This window comes from Marmota flaviventris, chromosome 5 (genome assembly GCF_047511675.1).
Source record: "Marmota flaviventris isolate mMarFla1 chromosome 5, mMarFla1.hap1, whole genome shotgun sequence".
Classification (NCBI taxonomy): Eukaryota; Metazoa; Chordata; class Mammalia; order Rodentia; family Sciuridae; genus Marmota; species Marmota flaviventris.
Genome location: NC_092502.1, coordinates 143,224,752 through 143,246,639, shown reverse-complemented (window position 1 = coordinate 143,246,639; position 21,888 = coordinate 143,224,752). Strand labels below are relative to the sequence as shown.

Here is a 21,888-nt window from a genome sequence, read left to right as displayed (position 1 = left end):
GAATGCAGGAAATGAGGCAGAATTCTAACTAACCCAGCTCAAATTCTAATGAAAAGTGAAAGGAAGGGGAAGACTGAAACATGAGAGAACAAATGCAAATGCAAAAGTAAACGCGTGAAGAGGGCGAAAAGGCTAACAGACGTCACACCCTCCGATCCCTCTTCCCGATTCCCCGTGGCTGGGCGAGACGCTTTTTTCTTGCACTCGTGCGGCCGGGCCGCACCTCGCGGTCTCCACCACCTGGGAGAGGCCCAGGCTCACGGTCGCGCGAGGTGCCCCCACGCCGAGGCCTGGCTTGTGCCCGCGGGGGCTGCGAGGGCGGTGGGGACTACAGCTCCCAGGATGCCGAACGCGAGTGCGCCTGCGCAGTGCGGCCGGAGGCGGCGGTCTGTTCTCCGCTGAGGAGGAGTGGGGCAGAGGAGGGAGGCAGCGGGTGAGAGTTCAGAGTTCAGCAGCAGCAGCCCGAGCCCATGATTCCCATATGCCCTGTAGTTTCTTTCACCTATGGTGAGTCTAATGTGGCCCGCGAGGTCTCTGCCCTGCCCCTTCTCTGGCCTGGGGCAGCGGGGAGGCGCGGAGGTTGGGGCTGGCTCCGGGGAGGAGGCGGCGGCCGCCACCGGGGCGTGCGAGGGAGTGAGGGAGTGCGGGGCGGGAGGCGGACGGCAGCGCGGCCGCGGCCGGGCCGGCCAGGGCGGCTTCTCACGGCGCCTCTCTCTCTCCCCTTCCCTCCCTCGGCGTCCCGGTCCCTCCGCTTCTTTCCTCCCGCCATGGGACCCGACTCTCCGTGCCCGCCGCAGTGCCCAGCCGGCTGGGGGAAGATGCCAAAATGGCGACCGGCAACTACTTTGGATTCACCCACAGCGGGGCGGCGGCGGCGGCGGCTGCGGCCCAGTATAGGTAACGGCTCCCCACTCCCTTCCTTCTCTCCCCCTCCTCGCCCCTGGGCCCGGATCCCGCCGACGCGACGCCCCCGCGGCCGCTCCCGCGCCAGCCCCCACCCGGCGGCCCCGAGCCCGGGCCTGCAGCAGGCCCAGCAGGGCCCCGCGGCTCTCCGGGCCCGCCCCGCCCCGGCCCGTCCGGCCCGGACCGCGGCGGGGAGCCGCCCCCGGTGGGGGCGGGGAGGGAGAGACAGCCGAGGTTTGGGGACGTGGAGGGCCGCTGGGGCCTTCGGCGGCCCCGGAGTTAAAATGGCCTCCTGCGGCCTTGGAGCGGAGCCGAGCCGCCCGCCACCGCCGTCCGGCAGGCCCCCAGTCCCCGCCTCCGCCTCTCCAGCCCCCACTCTTATCGTTCTCTCGCTCGGGAGATGGAGAGGGGATGGAAAGGACCTCTAGAGGAGTGTTGAGTCGCAGGCCCGTCGGCCTTTTCTCCGACGCCTCTCTTGGTCTTCCCCTTGTGCTCCAGCCCCCTGAGCCCAGATATGTGTCGTTGTCTAGGCACCTTCTCCTCCGTCCTGTTTCCCCTGCCTCCCCCCACCTGCGCCCCCAGTCCTACAAACCCACTGCTGGCGTCACTGCTTTCATCTTTTTCCCTCAGTTTTCCACGTAGAGAGAGATGTTAATATGCCAACCACCTGTGAATTGTGTAGTTCACTGGAAAAGATGTGCAAGTTTCTGGTGCTGATAAATGAGTGCACAGCCTTGTTTTAGCTACTGAGTTTAGGCTTCAGGTGGGCCAGTAATTCACCTTGGGGGTCTTTCGCCTTTGGGGAAAAGGAAACGCAATTGAGATTATACTGAGTCATTGCAATGCACTGGCTAAAATCTCTACCTTAAGGGAAGCTGTCAATTCCGAACTGTCTGTAGTTCATTATAAAGCTTTTCAAAGATAAAAACACAAAACTGGATGGATGTTTTATTGTTATTACACTTGAGTCATTCTGACACAGTCTCTTGATTTAGACCATAAGAGCACATGGCTCCTGAGTAGTAGTAAGCTTTATAATGTATAGATGTCCAGATGTATTCGGCTGGTTAGGTATTAGTTAAACCCAGATAGATTCCTTCCCCACCCCAATTTACTTAAGGGGACAGGTTGTGTAATGGAAAAGGGCATCAGTAGAGTCATACCATTTGAATGACAGTCTCTCTTGCTCTTGATTTTATGATGCTGGGGACAGCATACTTCTGGGTTTTCATTTTCTCCACCTGTAAAAATTAGTACTGGGTCAACTGTGTTTTGGGGTTGAAACTTCGAATTCTGAGAAAGTTGCCCTATATTATGGAGTCTTAGGATGCCATTTATTGCAAGAGACATCATTATTATATATGCTCCTGGGAAAAAAATCTGCCAATTAAAATAAGATGCAGTGTTTAAGACCCCATTGATTTTAAAATTTATAAGGGTATGTTATATTGACAAAATTTGTATTTTACTAATTGTTGAATGCATCATCATATGTGCCATTTTACAGCTGTCTTATCTTGAGGTCTGTATTGCAAAAAAGAACTGAGAGGACATTGTTACAGCAGAATTTGGGGGGCTTTTCAAATATTATTAAATCCTTTGCTTAAAAGTTGTAAAAACTATACAAAGTTTCAATAATAAACCCTTTTAGAGTTAGTAATTTTTCTGAAGAGAAAAAAAGCCGTTTTATTTTTCTGGGAAACGAGATAGCTAATTGGCATCTGTGCCATTAATCTACTGCTAGCAAGTACCATGTGTTCTAGAAAGGGCTGTTTTATGTAGTATTTTTCTGTTTTCTTAGTATCGACTGAGTGATAGATTTGTTAAATCATTAGCTGCTCACTGAATAGTGATGGGTTTTTTTGTTGCAATTTAGAATTTTTTTTTTTCTAAATGCAGACAGAAATAAAGGGAGGTAGTATGAATTTAAAGATACTTGATTTTTTGTGTAAAATACTTACATTTATATGTTTTATCCCAGTATGTGAAACTTACTACAGAATTTCTGTACCTAATATAACTACAGATAGAAACAAAGGAAGAAATATCAATTTAAAGAGACTTAATTTTAAAGATATTTACGTGTGTGTTATCCCAGAATAGAATACTCTTACAGAATTTTGTACCGAATATTTTGAATCCATTTCAGTAAACTGTAATAACAATCCAAATTACTGAATTGATCTGTGTATGTCTTAATGAGAAAATACTAGTCTTTGAATGCATGGTACCAAAACTAATTATTAAAGCTTTTTTGTCCTTGTACATATAGTTCATGAAAATTTCTTGCATTTATATAGAAGAAATCAGATCCAAGGATGCTAATACTTTGGCCAAGGAAGATGAATAAATAACATGAATAGCAAAGGCATATGCAAAAAAAAAAAAAAAGCAGTTATGTTGTTGATTTTTCTTCTGGCTGGAAACAGTTGAACTTTCAGAGTGAAAGAACACAGCTTAGTTTGCTAATTTTGTTTTTGTTTTCTTAATTTGAAAGATCTGAAACCCAGGAATTCTAAGTACTTATGGAGTAAATGTTCTAAATTTTAATTCCAGTTCTTAGTTTTCTTGGTTAAAGTTGTGCAAAGTATTTGATTGAATTTATTTTAGGTCTAAGGATTATTTTTTGTTTTGGGTAATGCCAGGGCCTTATGCATGCTAGACAAATGCTTTACCACTGAACTACACCTCCAGCTTAATAGTAGATATTCACAGTGGCATACTGAAGATCAAGTTAAGATGTTATAAGGAGATCTTTAAATTTATTGTAATAACTTTTAGGTTTTATTTTTGGTAATGAGTATTGAACATTTTTGTGGTAAGCATTTACTTAGTCTTTGTTACGTCCCATCATTCACTGTTTTTTTTCCTGTTTTATGTTGTTCGTAAAGGCATGTAAATAAACCCACTAAGCCATCTTTGCAAATGGAATCTTTTTATTTTCTTACCTTTCACAGATTTTATTCTCCCATGGGAAATTTTTATACACACAACACACAGACACACACATATATTTGTATGTTTATTTTGTATGTTTTTATAGGACATTAATTTGTGAGTGTACAGGACAGAAAATCTCAGGCATGGTGAAAACATGGATGGTTTTCTGGCAGAAAGGGAACTTGGGTGGATAACCTACTTGAATGTAGCAGTTGTCTGTTAGAAAAAATACACTTTTAGAAATACAGGACTAATTTTATAATAAATTCTTGGGAAAAGAACTGTTTGAACAAAGAATGTGAAGGAAAATAATTCTCAATGGGAAAAAAAACTTTGTAATACTTTAGGATCAAAAATCCTTTCCCCATTCCTTTGACAGGGCTACAGAATTTCTCATAGTACTTGAATTTTTCAAGGGGATTTGGAGTATATACAAATATATGTTATAAATTTTATCCATTCTATAATTAATAGGATGTAACCATTTACTTGAGAGTTTTAAACAGCCAGTTTTGTTGCATCTATTCTTTTAGAAAAACCTTGGACATTCCTTGTTATTCTCCTATTAAGTCAAGACACTTGTCTGTTACCTAGATAACCTAAATCTTTTTTTTTAATATTATAAACTTTTAATCAATGGCAAGATGATTTTACATAGTACTCATTGTATTTCTGTTTTTGCTCGGCCTACTATATATGACTGAGAGAACTAAGATCAGCCTGGTTTATTTTGGCTCATGATTTCAGAGATTTCAGTCCTTGGTCAACTGACCCTGTTGACTTGGGGCCTGTGCAAAGCAATAACCTAAATCTTTACCTTGTACTTAAATTAGTTTTCTTTGTCCTTTATATAACTCTTGGTGTGTCATTGATGTCTGAATGCTATTCTACCTTTAACATTTTTTTTTTTTACTATGTTTTATCTAGTATTTATTGAATCCAGAGACTTTAAATGTTACATAAACATGCAGAGTACTCCCATATTCTTAATTTTTGCAAATGTTAAGCAATTTGTTGATGGACATTTAAATTAAGGATTTGCTAGTCCAACGAAGGAATCTTATCTAATGATTTTGAGATGTCTTTTGAGGCGTATGTTCCTAAATGATAAGTGTCTAAATATCACTAAGATAACTTTGGTTGGCTAACATTTAGCTTGGGTAGGTTGGTTAGCCAATGAGTTTATTTTTTTCTTTTTTCTTTTACACTTCCCAATATAGAGTTAAAAATATTATGTCTTGAAAGAAAGGATAAAAGTAATACTAGTAAGATCTAAAAGGATTAATCACTAACTGAGGAGGTGAAAAAACCAGGTGAACAGGTTTTTGAAACCAACCATGGTGGTGGAAATTTACTGTCTTTATGAAAAAATTATTTTTCCAACTTTTAAGTATATTGGCTCTTCCATTGTTGAATCAGAGAGCCTAGAACATATCTTGTTTGGATAAATTTGAAATAATGAAAACAAACTTTCTTAAAAGGTAGTTGCAGTTGCTGTTGCATTTAATGATAGTTCCCTTATATGTTTTTAGAGCCTTTAGAGTAGTTGGAAGCCAGGCGCGGTAGTGTGCACCTGTAATCCCAGCGGTCCAGGAGACTGAAACAGGAGGATCTCAAGTTCAAAGCCAGCCTCAGCAACTTAGCAAGGCTCTTAGAAACTCAGTGAGACAGCACTAAATAAAATACAAAATAGGACTTGGGATGTGGCTCAGTGGTTGAGTGCCCTTGAGTTCAATCCCCAGTACCAAAAAAAAGGTAATTGGAAAGTGCTAGAGTGTAGCTAAGTGGAAGAGCATGCTTAAAACGAAGGGTTTAATCCCCAACACTGCAAAAAATAAAAAAGGATTAGGTTGAGCCCAAATATCCCCACATAGAATGTTAAGGTGTATTTTTGAGTTTGCTTTTGTACACTCCCTTATTATTTACTATGGTGAAAAGAGCATGACTTTTGGAGCTAGTTGGTCTTGGATTTGAATCCCAGCTTTATCTCTTCTGTTACTTGGCCAGGGCACTTAGCCTCTCTAACACTGTTTTCTCACCTAACTTGCCTTGAGCTGAAAATTAAATATAAAGTTTTCTAGCCTAGAACCTGGTTTTCAGTAAATATTCCAATCAATGCTGTAGTATTCCTACAAAGTTGATATTTGAATAACAATACTATAATGGTTTTTAAAAGCTCCTTGGTTAATATCGAATATACTTAATACATAGAATTTCATAATCTCACAATAAAATTTTTTAAAAATAAGTGCTTCTATCCATTGGTGATAGGTTTCAATGTAATGAGAGGGAAGAAAGTTTTTCTTATATGCAGACAACATGAGTATTAAAATTATCAGACCAAAAAAAGTGAGAAATTATAAGAGCAGCACATTGGTAGGGTATAGTGGCACATACCTACAGTCCCAGTTGAGGCAGGAGGATTGCAAGTTCAAGGCCACCTTGGACAACATGGTAAGACCTTGTCTCAAAATAAAATACAGAAATGGCTGGGGTGTGTAGCTTGAGTAGTAGAGCACTTGTCTAGTATGCTTGAGGACTTTGGTTTAATCTCCAGTACTGCAAAAAAGAAAAACACGACTTTAAGTTCTCTGGACCTACGATCAGGCAAAAGACAGTAGCATTCCTGTTGCAGCAATATTTTAATACTAATTTATTAGACCATTAAGTTTCAAGTAAGACCTGTTTAGATATAGCCATCAAACGTAAGTAGGAATAAAACAAATGAAACATGCAAAACACCTTAAGAAGAAAATACAATCAAATATAAAAGTTGTGGAAATAAAGGTTATATTCAAGGAAAAAAAATTAGTGCCATCAAGTTATTGACTACTAGTAGTCTATGTAAAATGTAATTCCAATAAAAATATCAAGATTTTTGGGTTAACTTGGGGGACTTTTATTGTTTGTAGTGAAGAACATAGTCCTGACAATCTGGTAAGAAATGATAAGCAAAGACTTGGAATATCAGATACCAAAACTTTATTTTTAAAAAAGTAATATTGACTCAGAGATAGACATAGATTGTTGGATTAGAACAAATTCCAGGGTTGGGGTTGTGGCTCAGTGGTAGAGTGCTCGCCTAGCATGCATGAGGCATTGGGTTCCATCCTCGGCACCACATGAAAATGCAAAATAAAGATATTGTGTCCACCTAAAATTAAAAAGTAAATATTTTAAAAACAACAACAAATTCCATAGATAGACCTATGCTTAAATATATAGTTAGTCAGAATGTATAGCTACTTAGAGGTATTTGTTTTTTAAAAAGCCACATTATTTTAGAAATATGCCAGCAGGTTAATATAGAAGAGTAGTAATTGTTATAATTACTGAGATACATCTTTATCCTATATTAAAGCTGAGGACTCATCTACTGTGCTTGTTTGTAAATTGTCCTTGACACCACTGTAGGATACAATATCAGTGTACGTTTTTCTGAGTATGGCATTTCTTAGTATTTCATGAAAGCCATGTGCAGTTCAGCTCTTCATTACTTATAAAGATCAAATGAATGAAATAAACCCTAGCCTTTTGCTTTTGTTTTCTTTATACTCTGTATATTTGTAGGCCTGGGGTCATAGCATAGTAGTAGAACTCTTGCTTGCTACCATGTGCTCCCTGAACTCAACTCCAGCACTTTGTGGGGCTGGGAGGGGGAAGCATAGTCCCTTCTCTCAAGAAGTTTACATTTTGGGCAGGAGGGTAGGAACAGCTATTTGTACAAATAACTATGCCATGAAAACTTTTCATGAAATTCTGAAATGAGAAATTGGAAGATTCTGGCTATGGAGTTTGAGATAGATGTCATGGTTTTACATTTTGAAAATGGAGGGATTGTCAGTTTAGACAAAAGAGTTGTGTTGAGCCAAGACAGGAATGTGTAAATTGCCTTATGTGCTTGAAATTGGATGGGCTCTGAAGTTAGATTAAAAGCTGTATCTGGTTTCTTTTACCTGCCATGTAACTTTGAACAATATGGTCTCTTAGTAGTATTTTAGTTTCTTTACCTATAAATTGGAGATAATATTTTTTTTACCTCATAAAATTTAAGTTTTTTTTTTTTAAATTTAGTTGTAGATGGACACAATATCTTTAATTTTTATTTATTTATTTTTATGTGGTGCTGAGGATCAAACCCGGGGCCTCATGAGTGCAAGGCAAGAGAGATACCACTGAGCCACAACCACAGCCCCTCCTAAGATTTAAAGTTTTAAGAACATTTATATATATATAAAAATAAAACTGCATATATAAGAAGATACTGAGTACACCTGTGTAACCTGCATCCAAATTAAATAAAACAAAACATTGTCAACACCTGGAGGCCTCTGCATTCTTCCATTGTGTTGTTTTGAAGATTCATTGTCATTCATAGTAGCTGGCATACATTGTATTCCCATCATTGTCAGCCATTATTCAGTAGGTGTTGGGAAATCGGATTCAAAAAAGGGATACAGGTTGGTAGCATAAATCTGAATATCTTCCATGTTGTGATGATCCCTACAGCTGTGACTTGGGACAAAATCAGAAAAGTACAGTTTCCGATTTGTTTTGAATGGATGAAAGAAAAATAGGGAAAGAATAAGCTATGTTTATAAAGTTGGGAAACATCTGTGTTTAAGGCAAAGCCAGAGAAAGAAAGAGATGCTGTCAAGTAATGTTCAAAAAGAAGTTAAAGACATAATACTTTTTTATTTGTTGTTGAACACAATGCCTTTATTTTATTTAATCCTACTTGGGGTTTGTTGGTGCTAAGGATCAAACCCAGGGCCTCGCGAGTATTAGGCAAGCGCTGTACCTCTGAGCTACAACCCCAGCCCAGACATAATACTTTTTTAGTTAAAAGCAAAACAAAAAAGGCCTTTAAACAATAACAATGAACTGCTATGATTTATGAAGATGGCTTTATAGCTTCTCTGACTAACCCCAACCCTGCCCACCCAATCTTTTTTTTTTAACCATGAGCATAATGCTCTTTATAAAATGTAAATTTAGTCAAACACTCTTCTAATTAAATTATTGTTGGAGTGTCTGATTGTTTTTCTTTTAGAGGTGTCAGTGTCTGATCCCTTTCCCACATTATGAAATCCAAACATATCTGAAAATCTTCTATTAAGTTTGTTAAAAAAAAAAAAAGTATAAAAACAGAATTGGTCAATGGCTACTTTCAGTTTTTTCATTTCTGTGAATAGTTGTATCATTCCTTGAAGTGATTTTAATATATTTGAGAAATGACAAAGTGTGTGTTTTTCTTGAGTACGGAGTTTTGGAGCACTTTTAGTTAACTTATGGTATCCATTAGCTTTTACTCTTTTTTAAGCACTTCTATTTTCACTTAGTTATAAGGATTTCCTGTAAAAATGTTTAGGCAATTGTACAATGTTTTAGATTTTTTTAAAACTATTTTTGGACATAATTGTACACAGTGAACAATTATTTAAATTTACCTTCATATTTACCGCTTTTTACTTAACATTTCATTTTTTATGAGATCATTTTCGTTCTTCCTAAAGTAAATCAGAATTTCCTTTAGCGTTGATATAAGAGTAACTGAGTTTTTTTGTTGTTGCCTTTTAAAATCTCAATCTTTAAAAATGCCCTTATCCTTGAGTAGTCATCATTTAGTTTTTATAGGGAATTTTTTTCCTCCAGCTGTTTAAGAGTTTTTATCATGTTTACCATTTCACTTGAGTGTATGTTGGTATGAATTTCCTTTTATTTAATCCTACTTGGGGTTTATTGGGGCTCTCGAATATGAAGATTATCTTTTATTAATTTGGGGCTGGGCTGAGGTTGTGGCTCAGCAGTAGAGCGCTTGCCTAGCATGTGTGAGGACTTGGGTTCGATCCTCAGCACCACATAAAAACAAATAAATAAAATAAAAATATTGTGTCCAACTATAACTAAAAAAAAAATTGGGGGACAATGTTTCTTTTCAGATATTTCTTTCTTGTTTTTCTTCATTTGTAGTATGACTTAGTTGTAAATTAACACTTTTTATTCTGTCCTCCAGGTTTTCAATCTCTCATGTTTTTCATCTCTGTCTTTGTACATTCTGGGTGGTTTTCACAGTTCACTAGTTTTTTTGTTAACCATGTGTAGTTGGTTATGTAATGCCTTCCTGAGTTTCTGGTTGTGATTTATATATATATTACATTTAGTTTTGGAAATTCTGCTTGGTTTTTAAAAAAATTATCTGATTATTTTTGACCCATCTCTTGTTCCTTTATCTATTTTGTACCCAGTAATTCTAATACCTGTTGTCTTTTCAGAAATAAAATTTCTTTTTAATTCTGTGGATTCTTTTGTACATAGTAGCTTGTGTGCCTTATGGGGCTTGTGATTTTTTTTTTTTTAAATTCATTTTTTGTTTGTTGGAACATTGTCTGCAACATGTAGAGAGAAAAACATATTTTGTAATCTGAACTACAGTGTAGAGTTAGATTAAACTAACTTCTTGGCTTCGATCCTGGTCAGATGTAAATCCTAGAACCTGAACATTGTGGTTAAAGGGGAAACTTTTATTTACACAGAGCCAAGGCTGAAGTTTTTTTTACAGTTTTCCCTTAAAGATGGAAGAGAGCTTTTTTTTTTTTTTCTAATTTACTCAAAGTGGTCATTCCTTTGGGAGCCCCCAAATTCTCTCATGTCTCTGATAACAGAAAATGATGTTTATGCAGCAGCATACTGGATGAAGTAGGAAGATTTGGAGCTCTGGATAAGAGTAGTTGCTGCTCTAAGCAATAGATTTGGGTTCTTACTACTCGTGCACTGCCAGTTCTAAGAAATGATACTAACATCTGGTGGCAAGTTCTGCTTTTATACCATTCAAAAGTGTGGTAGACTGGTGCTGCTCTACGACCTCTTGTTAACAGCCTATAAAAGGTATTTGTAGAGAATGCAAATCAACTACATTACTAAACATACTATTTAATTCAACTCTTTTTTTTTTGGTAGCAAAATTCCTCTTGGGAAGTGATACATTGACTTAATTTCAGTACTTAATTTTCTTTCCCTGCAGAAAAACTGCAGTTTGAAGACCTGCTACCTTAAGTAGCAGTGTTCCAGACCTCCAGGGATCAAAAATCACCAGATGCCATCAGAATAGCTAGTATACTTGTGTGGTTTTTTTGTTGTTGTTGTTGTTTTTTTATTTTTTATTCTTTTTAGATATACATGACAGTAGAATATATTTTGACATTATTACAAACATGGAGTATAACTTATTAGGATTACCTTTGATTTTTAGCTATAGAATTTCCTTTTTTTTTTCTGTCCAATATTCTCACTTGTATTAACAGAGATAAATTTTAAAAAATATTTGGTCCCCACTTTGGATGTCTTATAGTTGCTAATATTTTTGAGTTCTCTTATATAAATTTACCTAACTGAATGCTAAATGTTCATTTGTTTTTTCTACTTTGAAAAATTGTCTTAGCCATATTAAATCAGAATGTGGAAGTGCACTATTCGGATTTGTCAAAAAATATTAATCATCTTAGTATTTTTAAGTATATAGTTCAGTAAACATTGTGTTCACATTGTTGTGAAACACATCTTCAGACCTTGTTCATCTCAAAAATCTGAAACTAGACCCATTAAACCACAACTTCTTTTGCCCTTTCCCTAACCCCTGGTAACCACCATCCTACTTTCTGTTTCTGTGAATTTTATCACTCTAGATATCTCATATAAGTATTTGTTATTTTTAACTAGCTGATTTCACTTAGCATAATGTTATTAAGGTTCATTCATAGTGTACCCATGTGACAGAATTTCCTTTCCTTTTTTGAGGTCGAATATATGACATTGTGTGTGCATATCACATTTTTTTTTTTTTTTTTATTCCTCCTTTGTTGGATGTTTGAGTTGCTTCACTTCTTGGTTCTTGTGAATGGTGCTAGACATAAAAATATCTCTTGGATGTTGTGCTTTTAATTTTTTGGACATATATGCAAAAATGCAATTGCTGGGTCATATGATGTTTGCTTTTTATGGTTTGTTGTTGTTGTTGTTGTTGAGGTATTGGGAATTAAATCCAGGTCCTTGCACATGCTAGGCAGATGCTCTACCACTGCCAATTTTTAAATTTTATTTTGAGGCGGGGTCTCACTGAGTTGCCCAGGCTTGGCCTTGAACTTGGGATTCTCCTGCCTTAGCCTCTTTAGTAACTGGGATTACAGGCCTGCATCACTGTGCCTGGGTACCTACTTTTGATTTTTTGAGGAACCTCTATGCTGTTTTCTACAGCAGTTGCATCATTTTATAATCATCAACAGTACAGTTTTAATTCCTTTTGTATATCTCAAACACGTGTTTAGTTTTTATAATAGCCATTCTAGTGGGTGTGAAACGATATCTTGTTATAACTTTGATTTGCATTTCTCTAATCATTTAAGATTTTGAGCATTTTTTCATATGTTCTTTATGCCCCATCTCTCCATACTGGGGATCCAGCCCAGGGTCTTATACATAAGACCCAGGGTCTTATACATAAGTGGTAAGACAAGCACTTACCACTGAGATATGTTCCCCACCTCTTTTTATTTTGAGACGGCTTGCTGAGTTGCTCAGGCTGGCCTCAAACTTACAATGCTTGTGCCTCAGCGTCTTGAGTGCCTGGATTACAGTGTGTGTCACCATACCCAGCTAATTTACAAATATTTTCTTCTGCTTGGTATGTCTTTTCACTGTGATGGTTATACCCTTTAATTCATAGAAGTTTTTAAGTTTGATATAGTTCCAGTTGTCTGTCATTGCCAAATCTACTGTGATTAAACTTTTCCCTTCTGTTTTCTATTAAGAATTTTAGTTTAATAGTTTAAATACTTTTATTTGGGTCTTTGATTTGTGTGTATGGTGGAGTGCTGGGCATTGAACCCAGGGCCTCATACATGCTAAACATGTACTGTGCTGCTGATCTACACCCACAGACCCTTTCCTCCATTTTGAGTTATTTTTTGTATATGGTATTCAGTAAGGAGCCATCTTTTATTTGTTGGCATGTGAACGTCCAGTTTTCCCAGCCCTATTTGTTGAGAAGACTGTCCCTTCCCCCATTGAATGGTCTTGGCATGCTTGTCAAGAAAGAGTTGGCTGTATGCAAGAGTTTGTTTGTGGGCCCTTTATTCTTTTCCATTGATCAATATGTTGTCTTTATGTGAGTACCACAGTGTTTTGATGACTATAGGGTTTTTTGTTTGTTTGTGTGTTTGTTTTGGTTACTTTAGATTGAAATTAGGAGGTATGAGACCTCCAGCTTTGTCCTTTTTTAAGGTTGTTTGGCTATGTGGGTTCCCTTGCAATTTCATACAAATTTTAGAATTGATTTTTAAATTTCTGCAATTTAAAGTCATTGGGATTTTGATATATATTGCATTGCATCGGTGGCTCACTGAGCATTGACATCCTAATACTAAGTGTTCCAACCCACAAACATGGGGTGTTTTTCCACTTTGTATCTTTAAATGTTCTGGCAGTGTTTTATGGTTTTAATTGCACAAGTCTTCCATCTTCTTGACTAAGTTTATTCTTAAATATTTTTATTCATTTTGATTCTGTTGTACATAGAATTGTTTTCCTAATTTTCTTTTTGGATTATTATATAGAAATGTACCAATGTTTGTGTATTAACTTTATATTCTACAACTTTTTGGTGAATTTGCGTAGTCTGATTGTTAATTTTTGTGGTATATTGTGGGGTTTCTACATGCAATTTTATGTCATTTGTGAACAAAGATAGTTTTATTTTCTTTCTTATTTGGACACATTTTCTTTCCTTTTCCTACATAATTGCTCTGGCTATGATTTCCAGTTCCATGTTAAATAGAAGTCTTTTTCTTGATCTTCAAGAAAATGCTTTGAGTCTTACTCTATTAATTATGATGTTAGTAGTAGGCTTTTCATAAATATTATGAAGTCATTTCTTCAGTTTCTAGTTTGTTGAGTGCTTTTTATAATACATGCATTTTCTACATCATTTGATATGATTGCATGGATTTTGGCTTTCACTCTGTTTCTGTGTATTAATTACATTAATTGATTTTTGTTAAATGTTGAATTTGTCTCCATGTTGTAGACTATTTAAGAACACAAGTTTATAGAGTCGACATGGTAGCTAAGAGTACATACACTGGGGCCATACTCTTCAGGCTTCGGTCCTACTTGTTATATGATTCTTGAGTTTAGGTTAAGTAATTTTCTGTTAGGTTCCCATTGATTATAAGCCATACTTCACTGTAAGTAGTTGTTATTAATAAACTAGGCAATTTCTTTTTTCTGTTGCATAATAAAAAGAATCTTTTTGGTTTAAGGGGTAATAAATAGCAGGAAAATGAATGCTGAATAATCATTACAAACTCAAAGTTAATGGATTGTGTCATAAAAATAGTTCTTTTTGGTATTAGGATTCCCTCAGACCCTTGCAATTATTGAGGATCCCAAAGGGCTTTTGTTTTTTTGGGCTATGTTGATGTTTACTACATTAGAAATTACAATATTCAAAATAAGAGAAATAACATGCCAACCAAAAATATCTTTATGAAAAATAATGAAATTCCGAAAAATAGATCAGAAAGACTTGTTTTACATTTTTTAAAAAATTTTTAATTCTCAGTCAAAGCTATTGGATTCTTAAATCTATTTCTGCATTTTGCCTGTTGCAGTAAATTGTTTGGATTAAAATATATGAAGGCAGTCTGGTCTCATGTTTAATAAAAAAGGGAAGAACCTCATGAACCATTTTGTAAAGGTCTTAGGAATCCGTGGATCACATTTTGAGAGCCACTGTTGTGTAGAAACTAAAAATTTACCCTTCCCAGAGACCTTTGTCCTTAATGAAGTCTAGTTTTCTTTTGGTGTTAATCTCCATATCACTAAATAATGTGCCTCTTTTGTTATTTCTTAATTTATCAGCGGAATGCAGTTATCTTTGTATTTCCTGTAATCATTGTTTAAAATTTAGTGCTTATCTTCTCTTGCTTCTCATTTTTCTTCTTCCAAAATTCAGCGGTAGACTCTTTCTATTTCTTCAGATTATACATTCCATTTCTAGCCCATCAAAGATTCAACAGTAGTTCAGTATTCTCTAAGAATTTTATTTTATTTTTTTAAATTTTTTTAATATTTATTTTTTAGTTTTCGGTGGGCACAACATCTTTGTTTGTATGTGGTGCTGAGGATCGAACCTGGGCCGCACGCATGCCAGGCGAGCGCACTACCGCTTGAGCCACATCCCCAGCCCTCTAAGAATTTTAAATGCTTGTGATTTTCTTCTATTCACCTCATCTCATGTTATAGTTTTACTTATGATAACATTTATATTATATTCTGCAATCAGTTTATCTTCTGTAATTTAGGTTGGTGCCAAAACTTTAAAGCAAAAACTCTTCCATTATGAATGTGTAAATAGTGTTCACTGAGGATCCAGATACCATTCATTCTGTGATTACATTTCCCAGTATGTTCATTTTTACAGTCTTGTACCACTTAACAAAATCTTTGAAGGCTGAAGTTCAAATGAATTTTTCCTTTTACATACTGTACTAATTGCCTAATTGTGAACTCTTCTACTGGGATCATGCCTTTCCTGAGTAGTTTTCATATTTCCTGAAGTCTTTCATTGCTTTTTTTTTTTTTAACCTGCTGTCACTGTCTTGATTATATTTTGAGATTTCTAGCCTCCTTGTCTCTTATCTACTGTGTACAATCCTCTGTCTTCTGGATATCGTTTTCTCCGAGATTTCTGTTCTGCTGATTCCAGTTTTTAAACCATAGATGACTGGGCCTGCAGTGTAGCTGCTGACCTATGCTTTCATCTTTCTCCACTGATGGCATGACCCCATGATTTCTTGGTATGCTTTTTGTTTAGCCTGGAGTGTATCTTCGTGGAGCTTCCTAAGAAAAGGCTTACAGGAGGTAAATTTCACTCCCTGCATGTCTAAAAATATCATTATGCTGGGTAGTTGGACTGAGTACAGGAGTCTACATTAATAATAATTTTTCCTTGAGTTTGGAACAGACGTTTCCCTACTGTCTACTAGCCACTAGTATATCTATAAGAAGTTAATTTTCATTTCACTGTAGGTGGCTAGGTTTTTTTTCTTTTTTTCCTGTCCTTCTTTGGCAAATTGAAGGATGTTTTTTGGTGTTGCAATGTTGTAAAAAATACTATGTCTCCAAGTTTGGTTCTTTTATTCTGTTTTGCTTGCATTGTGTAGGCCCACCATTGAATTTGAAAATGTGTTTTTCTGCAGAAGTGGGGAATTTTTTAAATTTCTTTCTTTTTTTCCCCTTTGATACCAGGAATTGAACCCAGGGGCACTTAACCACTAAGCCATATCCCTAGCTCTTTCATATTTTATTTTGAGACAGGGTCTCACTCAGTTGTTTAGGGAATTTCTTTCATCTACTTTTTTTTTTTCTTTTTCTCTCTATAATTCCTTCTACTTGGATATTAGACCTTGTAAATGTATCCTTTTTCTTTTATATTTTTCATATCTTTAACTTGACTGTATTGCTCAACTTCATGTTCTAAGTAATGCTAAGTTCTTGTTTTATAGATACAAATTAGTTTTTGAAAATTCTCATCTGTTACCTTGAGAGATTTATTTCCCACGAGGTTTTGTAGTTAAAATAGGCTTTCTTTAAATGTCTGGTGATTTTGGTAGTTAATTAATTTATTTATTTAAAGAAAAAGCAGTAGGCTGCCTGGAAGTTCTATCTTAGGCCTCTAGCTCACTTTTTGACAAGCGGGTAGGAATCTGGTCATTAACTTCCAAGGCAAATCCAAGAAAATTATTACTCCTTAATAATTCCCTAAATACTGTCTTTTCTGTTATTTTCTTTTTTACCAAGAGAAGTAACTATTCTTTATGTCTGACTCTTGAAATATTCCTTTACCTTTCTTACACGTTATTCGTTATTCTTGTGTTTGTTTCCTGGTTGATTAATTAGCTTTTCCAGTTTAAAACAGACAAGATGATTAGACTTTCTTCAGAGGGAGATTATTATCCAAATAGGAGTTTCTGCTGTACAGGATGCTTAGTAAACAGAAGTTTCATATTTCACAAATATTTTTATGACCCAATACTTGGATTTTTTGTTTACTTCATGTCCTGGTTTACTCAAGAAATAATTTAAAGACAGGTACATTTTATGTTTTGTGTAGTGAGAAAATTTAACAGCTTTTATTTTAATGCTTCAAACTAGGTAAAAACCTTGATTTTTTACTGTCTCTTACCTATGATAAAGTTTGCATAAACTACTTTGAACTTGATTTGACCTGAATTTTCTTCTCTTTATAATGCACCCTCAATCCCCAGTGTTAGGGATGAACCAGGGCCTCCCTCATGTAGAAAAGTGCTCTCCACTGAGCTACATCCCCCAGTCCTTGGTCTGAATTTTTTTTGAGTAAATTTACTTATCCACTAGATAGTTAGTTGAATCAATGCAATTAATTAGTTGAATCTGATCATCTATATCATGTTAAAGGTAATTTTTCTAAAAATGTTTGTAATTAAAAGAATTTCTCAGATGGATTTAAAATAACACACCCTCTGGGTTCTCTAACCTTATTCTGAACAGCATTCAGCTGCCCTAGTGCTTGGTACACTAGGAATTAAAACTGCATTATCATTCTTCCTAATGCTTTTGGTAGAGATTATCATTCCAGTTCAGATGAGTACGTATCTGGCTCTACAGGGCAGAGTTGGATTAGGCAGCCTATGATTGATAGATAGATAGATAGATAGATATCGATATATATATCGATATATATATGTACAGTAATTGCTAATTGAACTGGCATGTTTTCTGTAAGCTTCCTAGGAAGGGTGACATTAATTTATTGTTCAAACTGAGACACTTGGAAAAGTGATGGAGAATACTTTTTATACTGGGGCAGAAGGAATGAATCAGAGCATAGTCATATTCCTGTGTCACATGTACTTTTAGAATTATAATCAGAGGGAATATAAATCACTTGCCTGCCTAGCTGACTTGACATTCCACTATATTCCCACTTGCTTTTTGTCATATAGGACAAACTTTGGGGACCAAGAAATGTGGACAAATACTGAATAAGAAATGGTGGGATGAATGGAAACAGTATAGTTAGCCATCTATACCTGTGTGTTCTACTTTGTGAATGGAAAAATTCAAAAGAAAATAACATCTATATTAAACATGGTGAAGTTCTTTATTTCCTAAAAAATACAACATAACAAATATTTATGTAATATTAAGTGTTACAGTTAATCTGGAGATGATCTACAGTTTACAAGAGAATGAATATAGGTTGTATGCAAATATTAGAGCAGTTTATATAAGGACTTTTGAGTATCTTTGGTTTTTGTCATCCATGGGAAGTCATAGAACCAATCTCACATAGATACTGAGGGACAACTGTATAAGAATCCAAGACTATTTGAATTTTTAAATAACCAAAGTCCTTTCTATCCAATGTGTGAAATATTACCCTATTAGTAAATGATTAATATAGGTTTCACAGACCTAGTGTATTTATATTTAACTATAATTCTTTTTCTCAGGTCTGGGAATTTTGATGATGTATAACTTATTTGACAGTTTTTCTTAAGAATGTAGAATTGCCCACAGAAAATGTCAAGTCCCAACCACTTCCCACTATTAAAATATAAAATTCCCTTTTCCTGTCTTATAACTTGGCATTTATGTAGAAAATGTTGGTTAGTTTTATATCAAAATATGGAAATCTCATCCAAATAGAAACTATTGGCATTTCTTTGGATTCTGTTCTTTGGACCCTATTCTAAGTTTTGTTTGTTTGTTTGTTTTGTTTTTTGTTTTCTTTTTCATATTGGACTGAAATCTGCCACCCTGTAACTTCCATCTGTTGGTTCTAGTTCTGTTTTCTGGAGCAACATGGAGTAAGTGTCTTCTTTTAGAAGGCAGCTATTACCTTTTCTAGACTGAATTTCCTCAGGTCCTTCTGTTTTACATGAATTAAAACCCATATCTGTAAGATTTATCTTGATTCCCCTTTAACACATCCTGGTTTTCAGTGTTTTCCATAATACAGTTAAATATAATGCCCCCAAATTTTTATTCTAAACTGTATGGTACCATGGACACCCATGCAGAATACCCTGTACTATAGCCCATGAATTCAGATACTCTATTAGTGCAGCTTCATCTTATGTCTGGGTCCCCACTACCCACTTAGCTATTCTTAACTGTCAGCTCATTAAAACTTGTGGTCAGCTTAACTTTGCCCACTTAATAGCCATTGGGGCCCTCATTTCTTTAGAAGGTATTTCTACCTTAATTATTCAACTTTGGCAAGTGGAATCTTGAGAATGTTAAGCAACAAATCTATAGGCCTTCGGTTTTAAGTGACATAGGGTCTCGATTTAAAAGTTAAAATAACGGTGGGAAATTATTTGATTACTGTTAAGGAAAATATTTTTGCCTCTTTTGAGGTAATGATTGCAAATCATCTGATTTGGATCTCCTTCTATAACATTTTTAAGAAAAATTAATATAATGAAATGCTGCCTCTAAGATGGAATGTTTATCTAAGTTCGTATTCCAGTGGAAGTTTTCTACCCTAAGACATAATTACTCAGCCAGAGGACTGTTGACATAATTTAGGTATTTGTTTTGGGGGTGCATCTTAAGATGTCTTAACAGAATCCCTGGCCTCTTCTGCCCACCAAGTTAAATGCTAGTAGCACATATCACCATTACTGCCTCTGAAGTTTGTTCATCAAAAATATCTACAGGACTGAGGGTAGAGATCAGTGGTAGAGTGCCAAGATTTTTTTGTTCAGATTATAAAAACTAGAATACAATAAAGAACTTCACATACAACAAATAATTCTTTAAATTCCTAATTTGGTCAGTTTTCTTTTTCTTCCTAATGATCCTATCCCAGTTTGCTGTCCTTGCTTTGCAATATGATCCATGATCCAAAACATAATATGTGTGAATATATAATGTATTGGGATTCAGGAATAGAAATTAAAGAACAGAAACAAATATGGTGTTAAGTAGGAGGTTTATTGAGTTCAAATACTTGGCCTTTTGTAGTCTGTGACTAAATTACTTGCAAATGTGATTTTAATTTAAGTTGATGAATAACTTTAAGTTGACTTACTCCTTGGTTTTAAAATTAAATTTTGTTATATTTATTCTTCTACTTCACAATATAGCCAGCAGCCAGCTTCCGGTGTAGCCTATTCTCATCCAACTACAGTTGCTAGCTACACTGTCCATCAGGCTCCAGTAGCTGCTCACACAGTTACTGCTGCCTATGCACCAGCAGCCGCCACAGTTGCAGTTGCCAGGCCCGCACCAGTAGCTGTTGCAGCTGCCGCAACAGCTGCTGCTTATGGAGGCTACCCTACTGCACACACAGCAACTGACTATGGTTACACCCAGAGGCAACAAGAAGCACCGCCACCACCACCTCCAGCTACTACACAGAACTATCAGGTAAGAAAACTACTAGTTTCAATCACCTTAATGTGAAAGTTTAGTGGGCTCTCAGTATGTAATATAATGCCCAAGTCAGTACTTCTCAAACTTGAGTCTTCCAAAATATATAGGTAACGAGAAAAGTGAATGGATTTTCTAGATATTTTGGGGGACAATAAGCATTAAATTTTCTTGAAATGAATTTTAGTAATTCTCCCTTACCCCGTTTATTATATGTGTGTGTGTGTAAATGTATATACACATACACACTTTTTTTTTTTTTTTTTTTGCTTTAGCTTTTTAAAAGTTACACATGAATTCTAGGTTAAATATTTTGTACCCAAGTTTTTGATTAAAAAAAAAGAAGGCATAGGACAGATGTTCTTGATTGTACTAGAATGTTATTTATCCATCTGAAACATAGGTGTGGCTCGCTCTTTTAAGAATGATGGGGACTGGGGCTATAGCTCAGTGGCAGAGCAGAGTGCTTGCCTAGCATGTGTGAGGCATTGGGTTTGATTCTCAGTACCACATAAAATAAGCAAAGGCATTCTGTCCATCTACAACTCAAAAAGTTTTTTTTTTTAAACTCATGGGCCTAAGCTATATTGGACAAATATGTTACATATTTTCTTCTAGGCACTTACCAAAGATGGAAATCCCCTGGCCTGTACATTTATGTTGTCAAGATTTTCTTTTTTAGTAAATAACAAAAATTGTTCATGCTCTTACTCATCTAGGTACTTGTTCATTCTTTTTGAAGTTCTAAATCGCCTTTATATAATATTTTGTTTGAAGACATTACTTGATTACCATTAGCTTAATTAAATTTAGTTCTGATTTCTTTAACCCAGTTTCTTTTTGTTTTGTTTGGGTTTATTTATTTGTTTGTTTATTTTGGTGCCAGGGATTGAACCCAGAGGTGCTCAACCACTGAGTTCTTTTTTTCATTTAGAGACAGAATCTTGCTAAGTTGCTTAGGGCCTCGCTGAATTGCTGAGGCTGGCTTTGAACCCAAGCTGCTGGCATTACAAGCGTGAATGTGCCACTGTGCCTGGCTGTTTGTTTGGTTTTAAACTTTGATCCTACTGGACTTGCCCCAGATTTCTCTTATTTGTGGAAAAAAATGAAATCAACATTACTAGTATTTGCTATTGATTTTATTTTTTTAGTTGTTGGTGGACCTTTATTTACTATATGCAGTGCTGAGAATCAAACCCAGTGCCTCACGCATGCTAGGCAAGCGCTCTACTGCTGAGCCACAGCCACAGCCTAACTTTGTTGTTTCTAATAGGGTCTTTGAAATCCATCATTTTCTGGGCCATGACTACTTCTTCAGCCTTTCCACCCCTCCTTACTTTAGACAGTGCCAGAATTCACTCAGCTCGCCTTGATCTTTCAGAAAGAAAGAAAAAAAAAAAAAGGAAGAGAAAACTAGAGTAATCACAAAGCTTAATAACACAAATAGTTTGGTTGGTTTTGTTTGTTTTATTTTGTTGTTCTGGAAATCAAGCCCAGCGCCTCAAATATGTGAGGCGTGCTCTCTACCACAGAGCTACACCCTTAGCTTCATGGGTCATTTTTTCT

At 36.3% G+C, this 21,888-nt stretch overlaps 1 protein-coding gene across 3 annotated transcripts in view; it reads left to right on the top strand.

Moving 5' to 3' along the window:
- The first annotated feature begins 396 nt into the window (after positions 1 to 396).
- Positions 397 to 21,888, top strand: part of Zfr (zinc finger RNA binding protein) — a 76,410-nt gene continuing 54,918 nt past the window's right edge. For 2 of the 3 annotated variants that reach the window (XM_027936208.2, XM_071612642.1), the window contains exons 1-3: positions 397 to 507; positions 798 to 897; positions 20,037 to 20,319. In XM_027936208.2, the coding sequence (XP_027792009.1) occupies positions 471 to 507; positions 798 to 897; positions 20,037 to 20,319 (420 nt within the window). In that variant the 5' untranslated portion in view covers positions 397 to 470. The remainder of the gene's footprint in view (positions 508 to 797; positions 898 to 20,036; positions 20,320 to 21,888) is intronic. The other variant, XM_027936209.2, reaches the window with a different exon arrangement.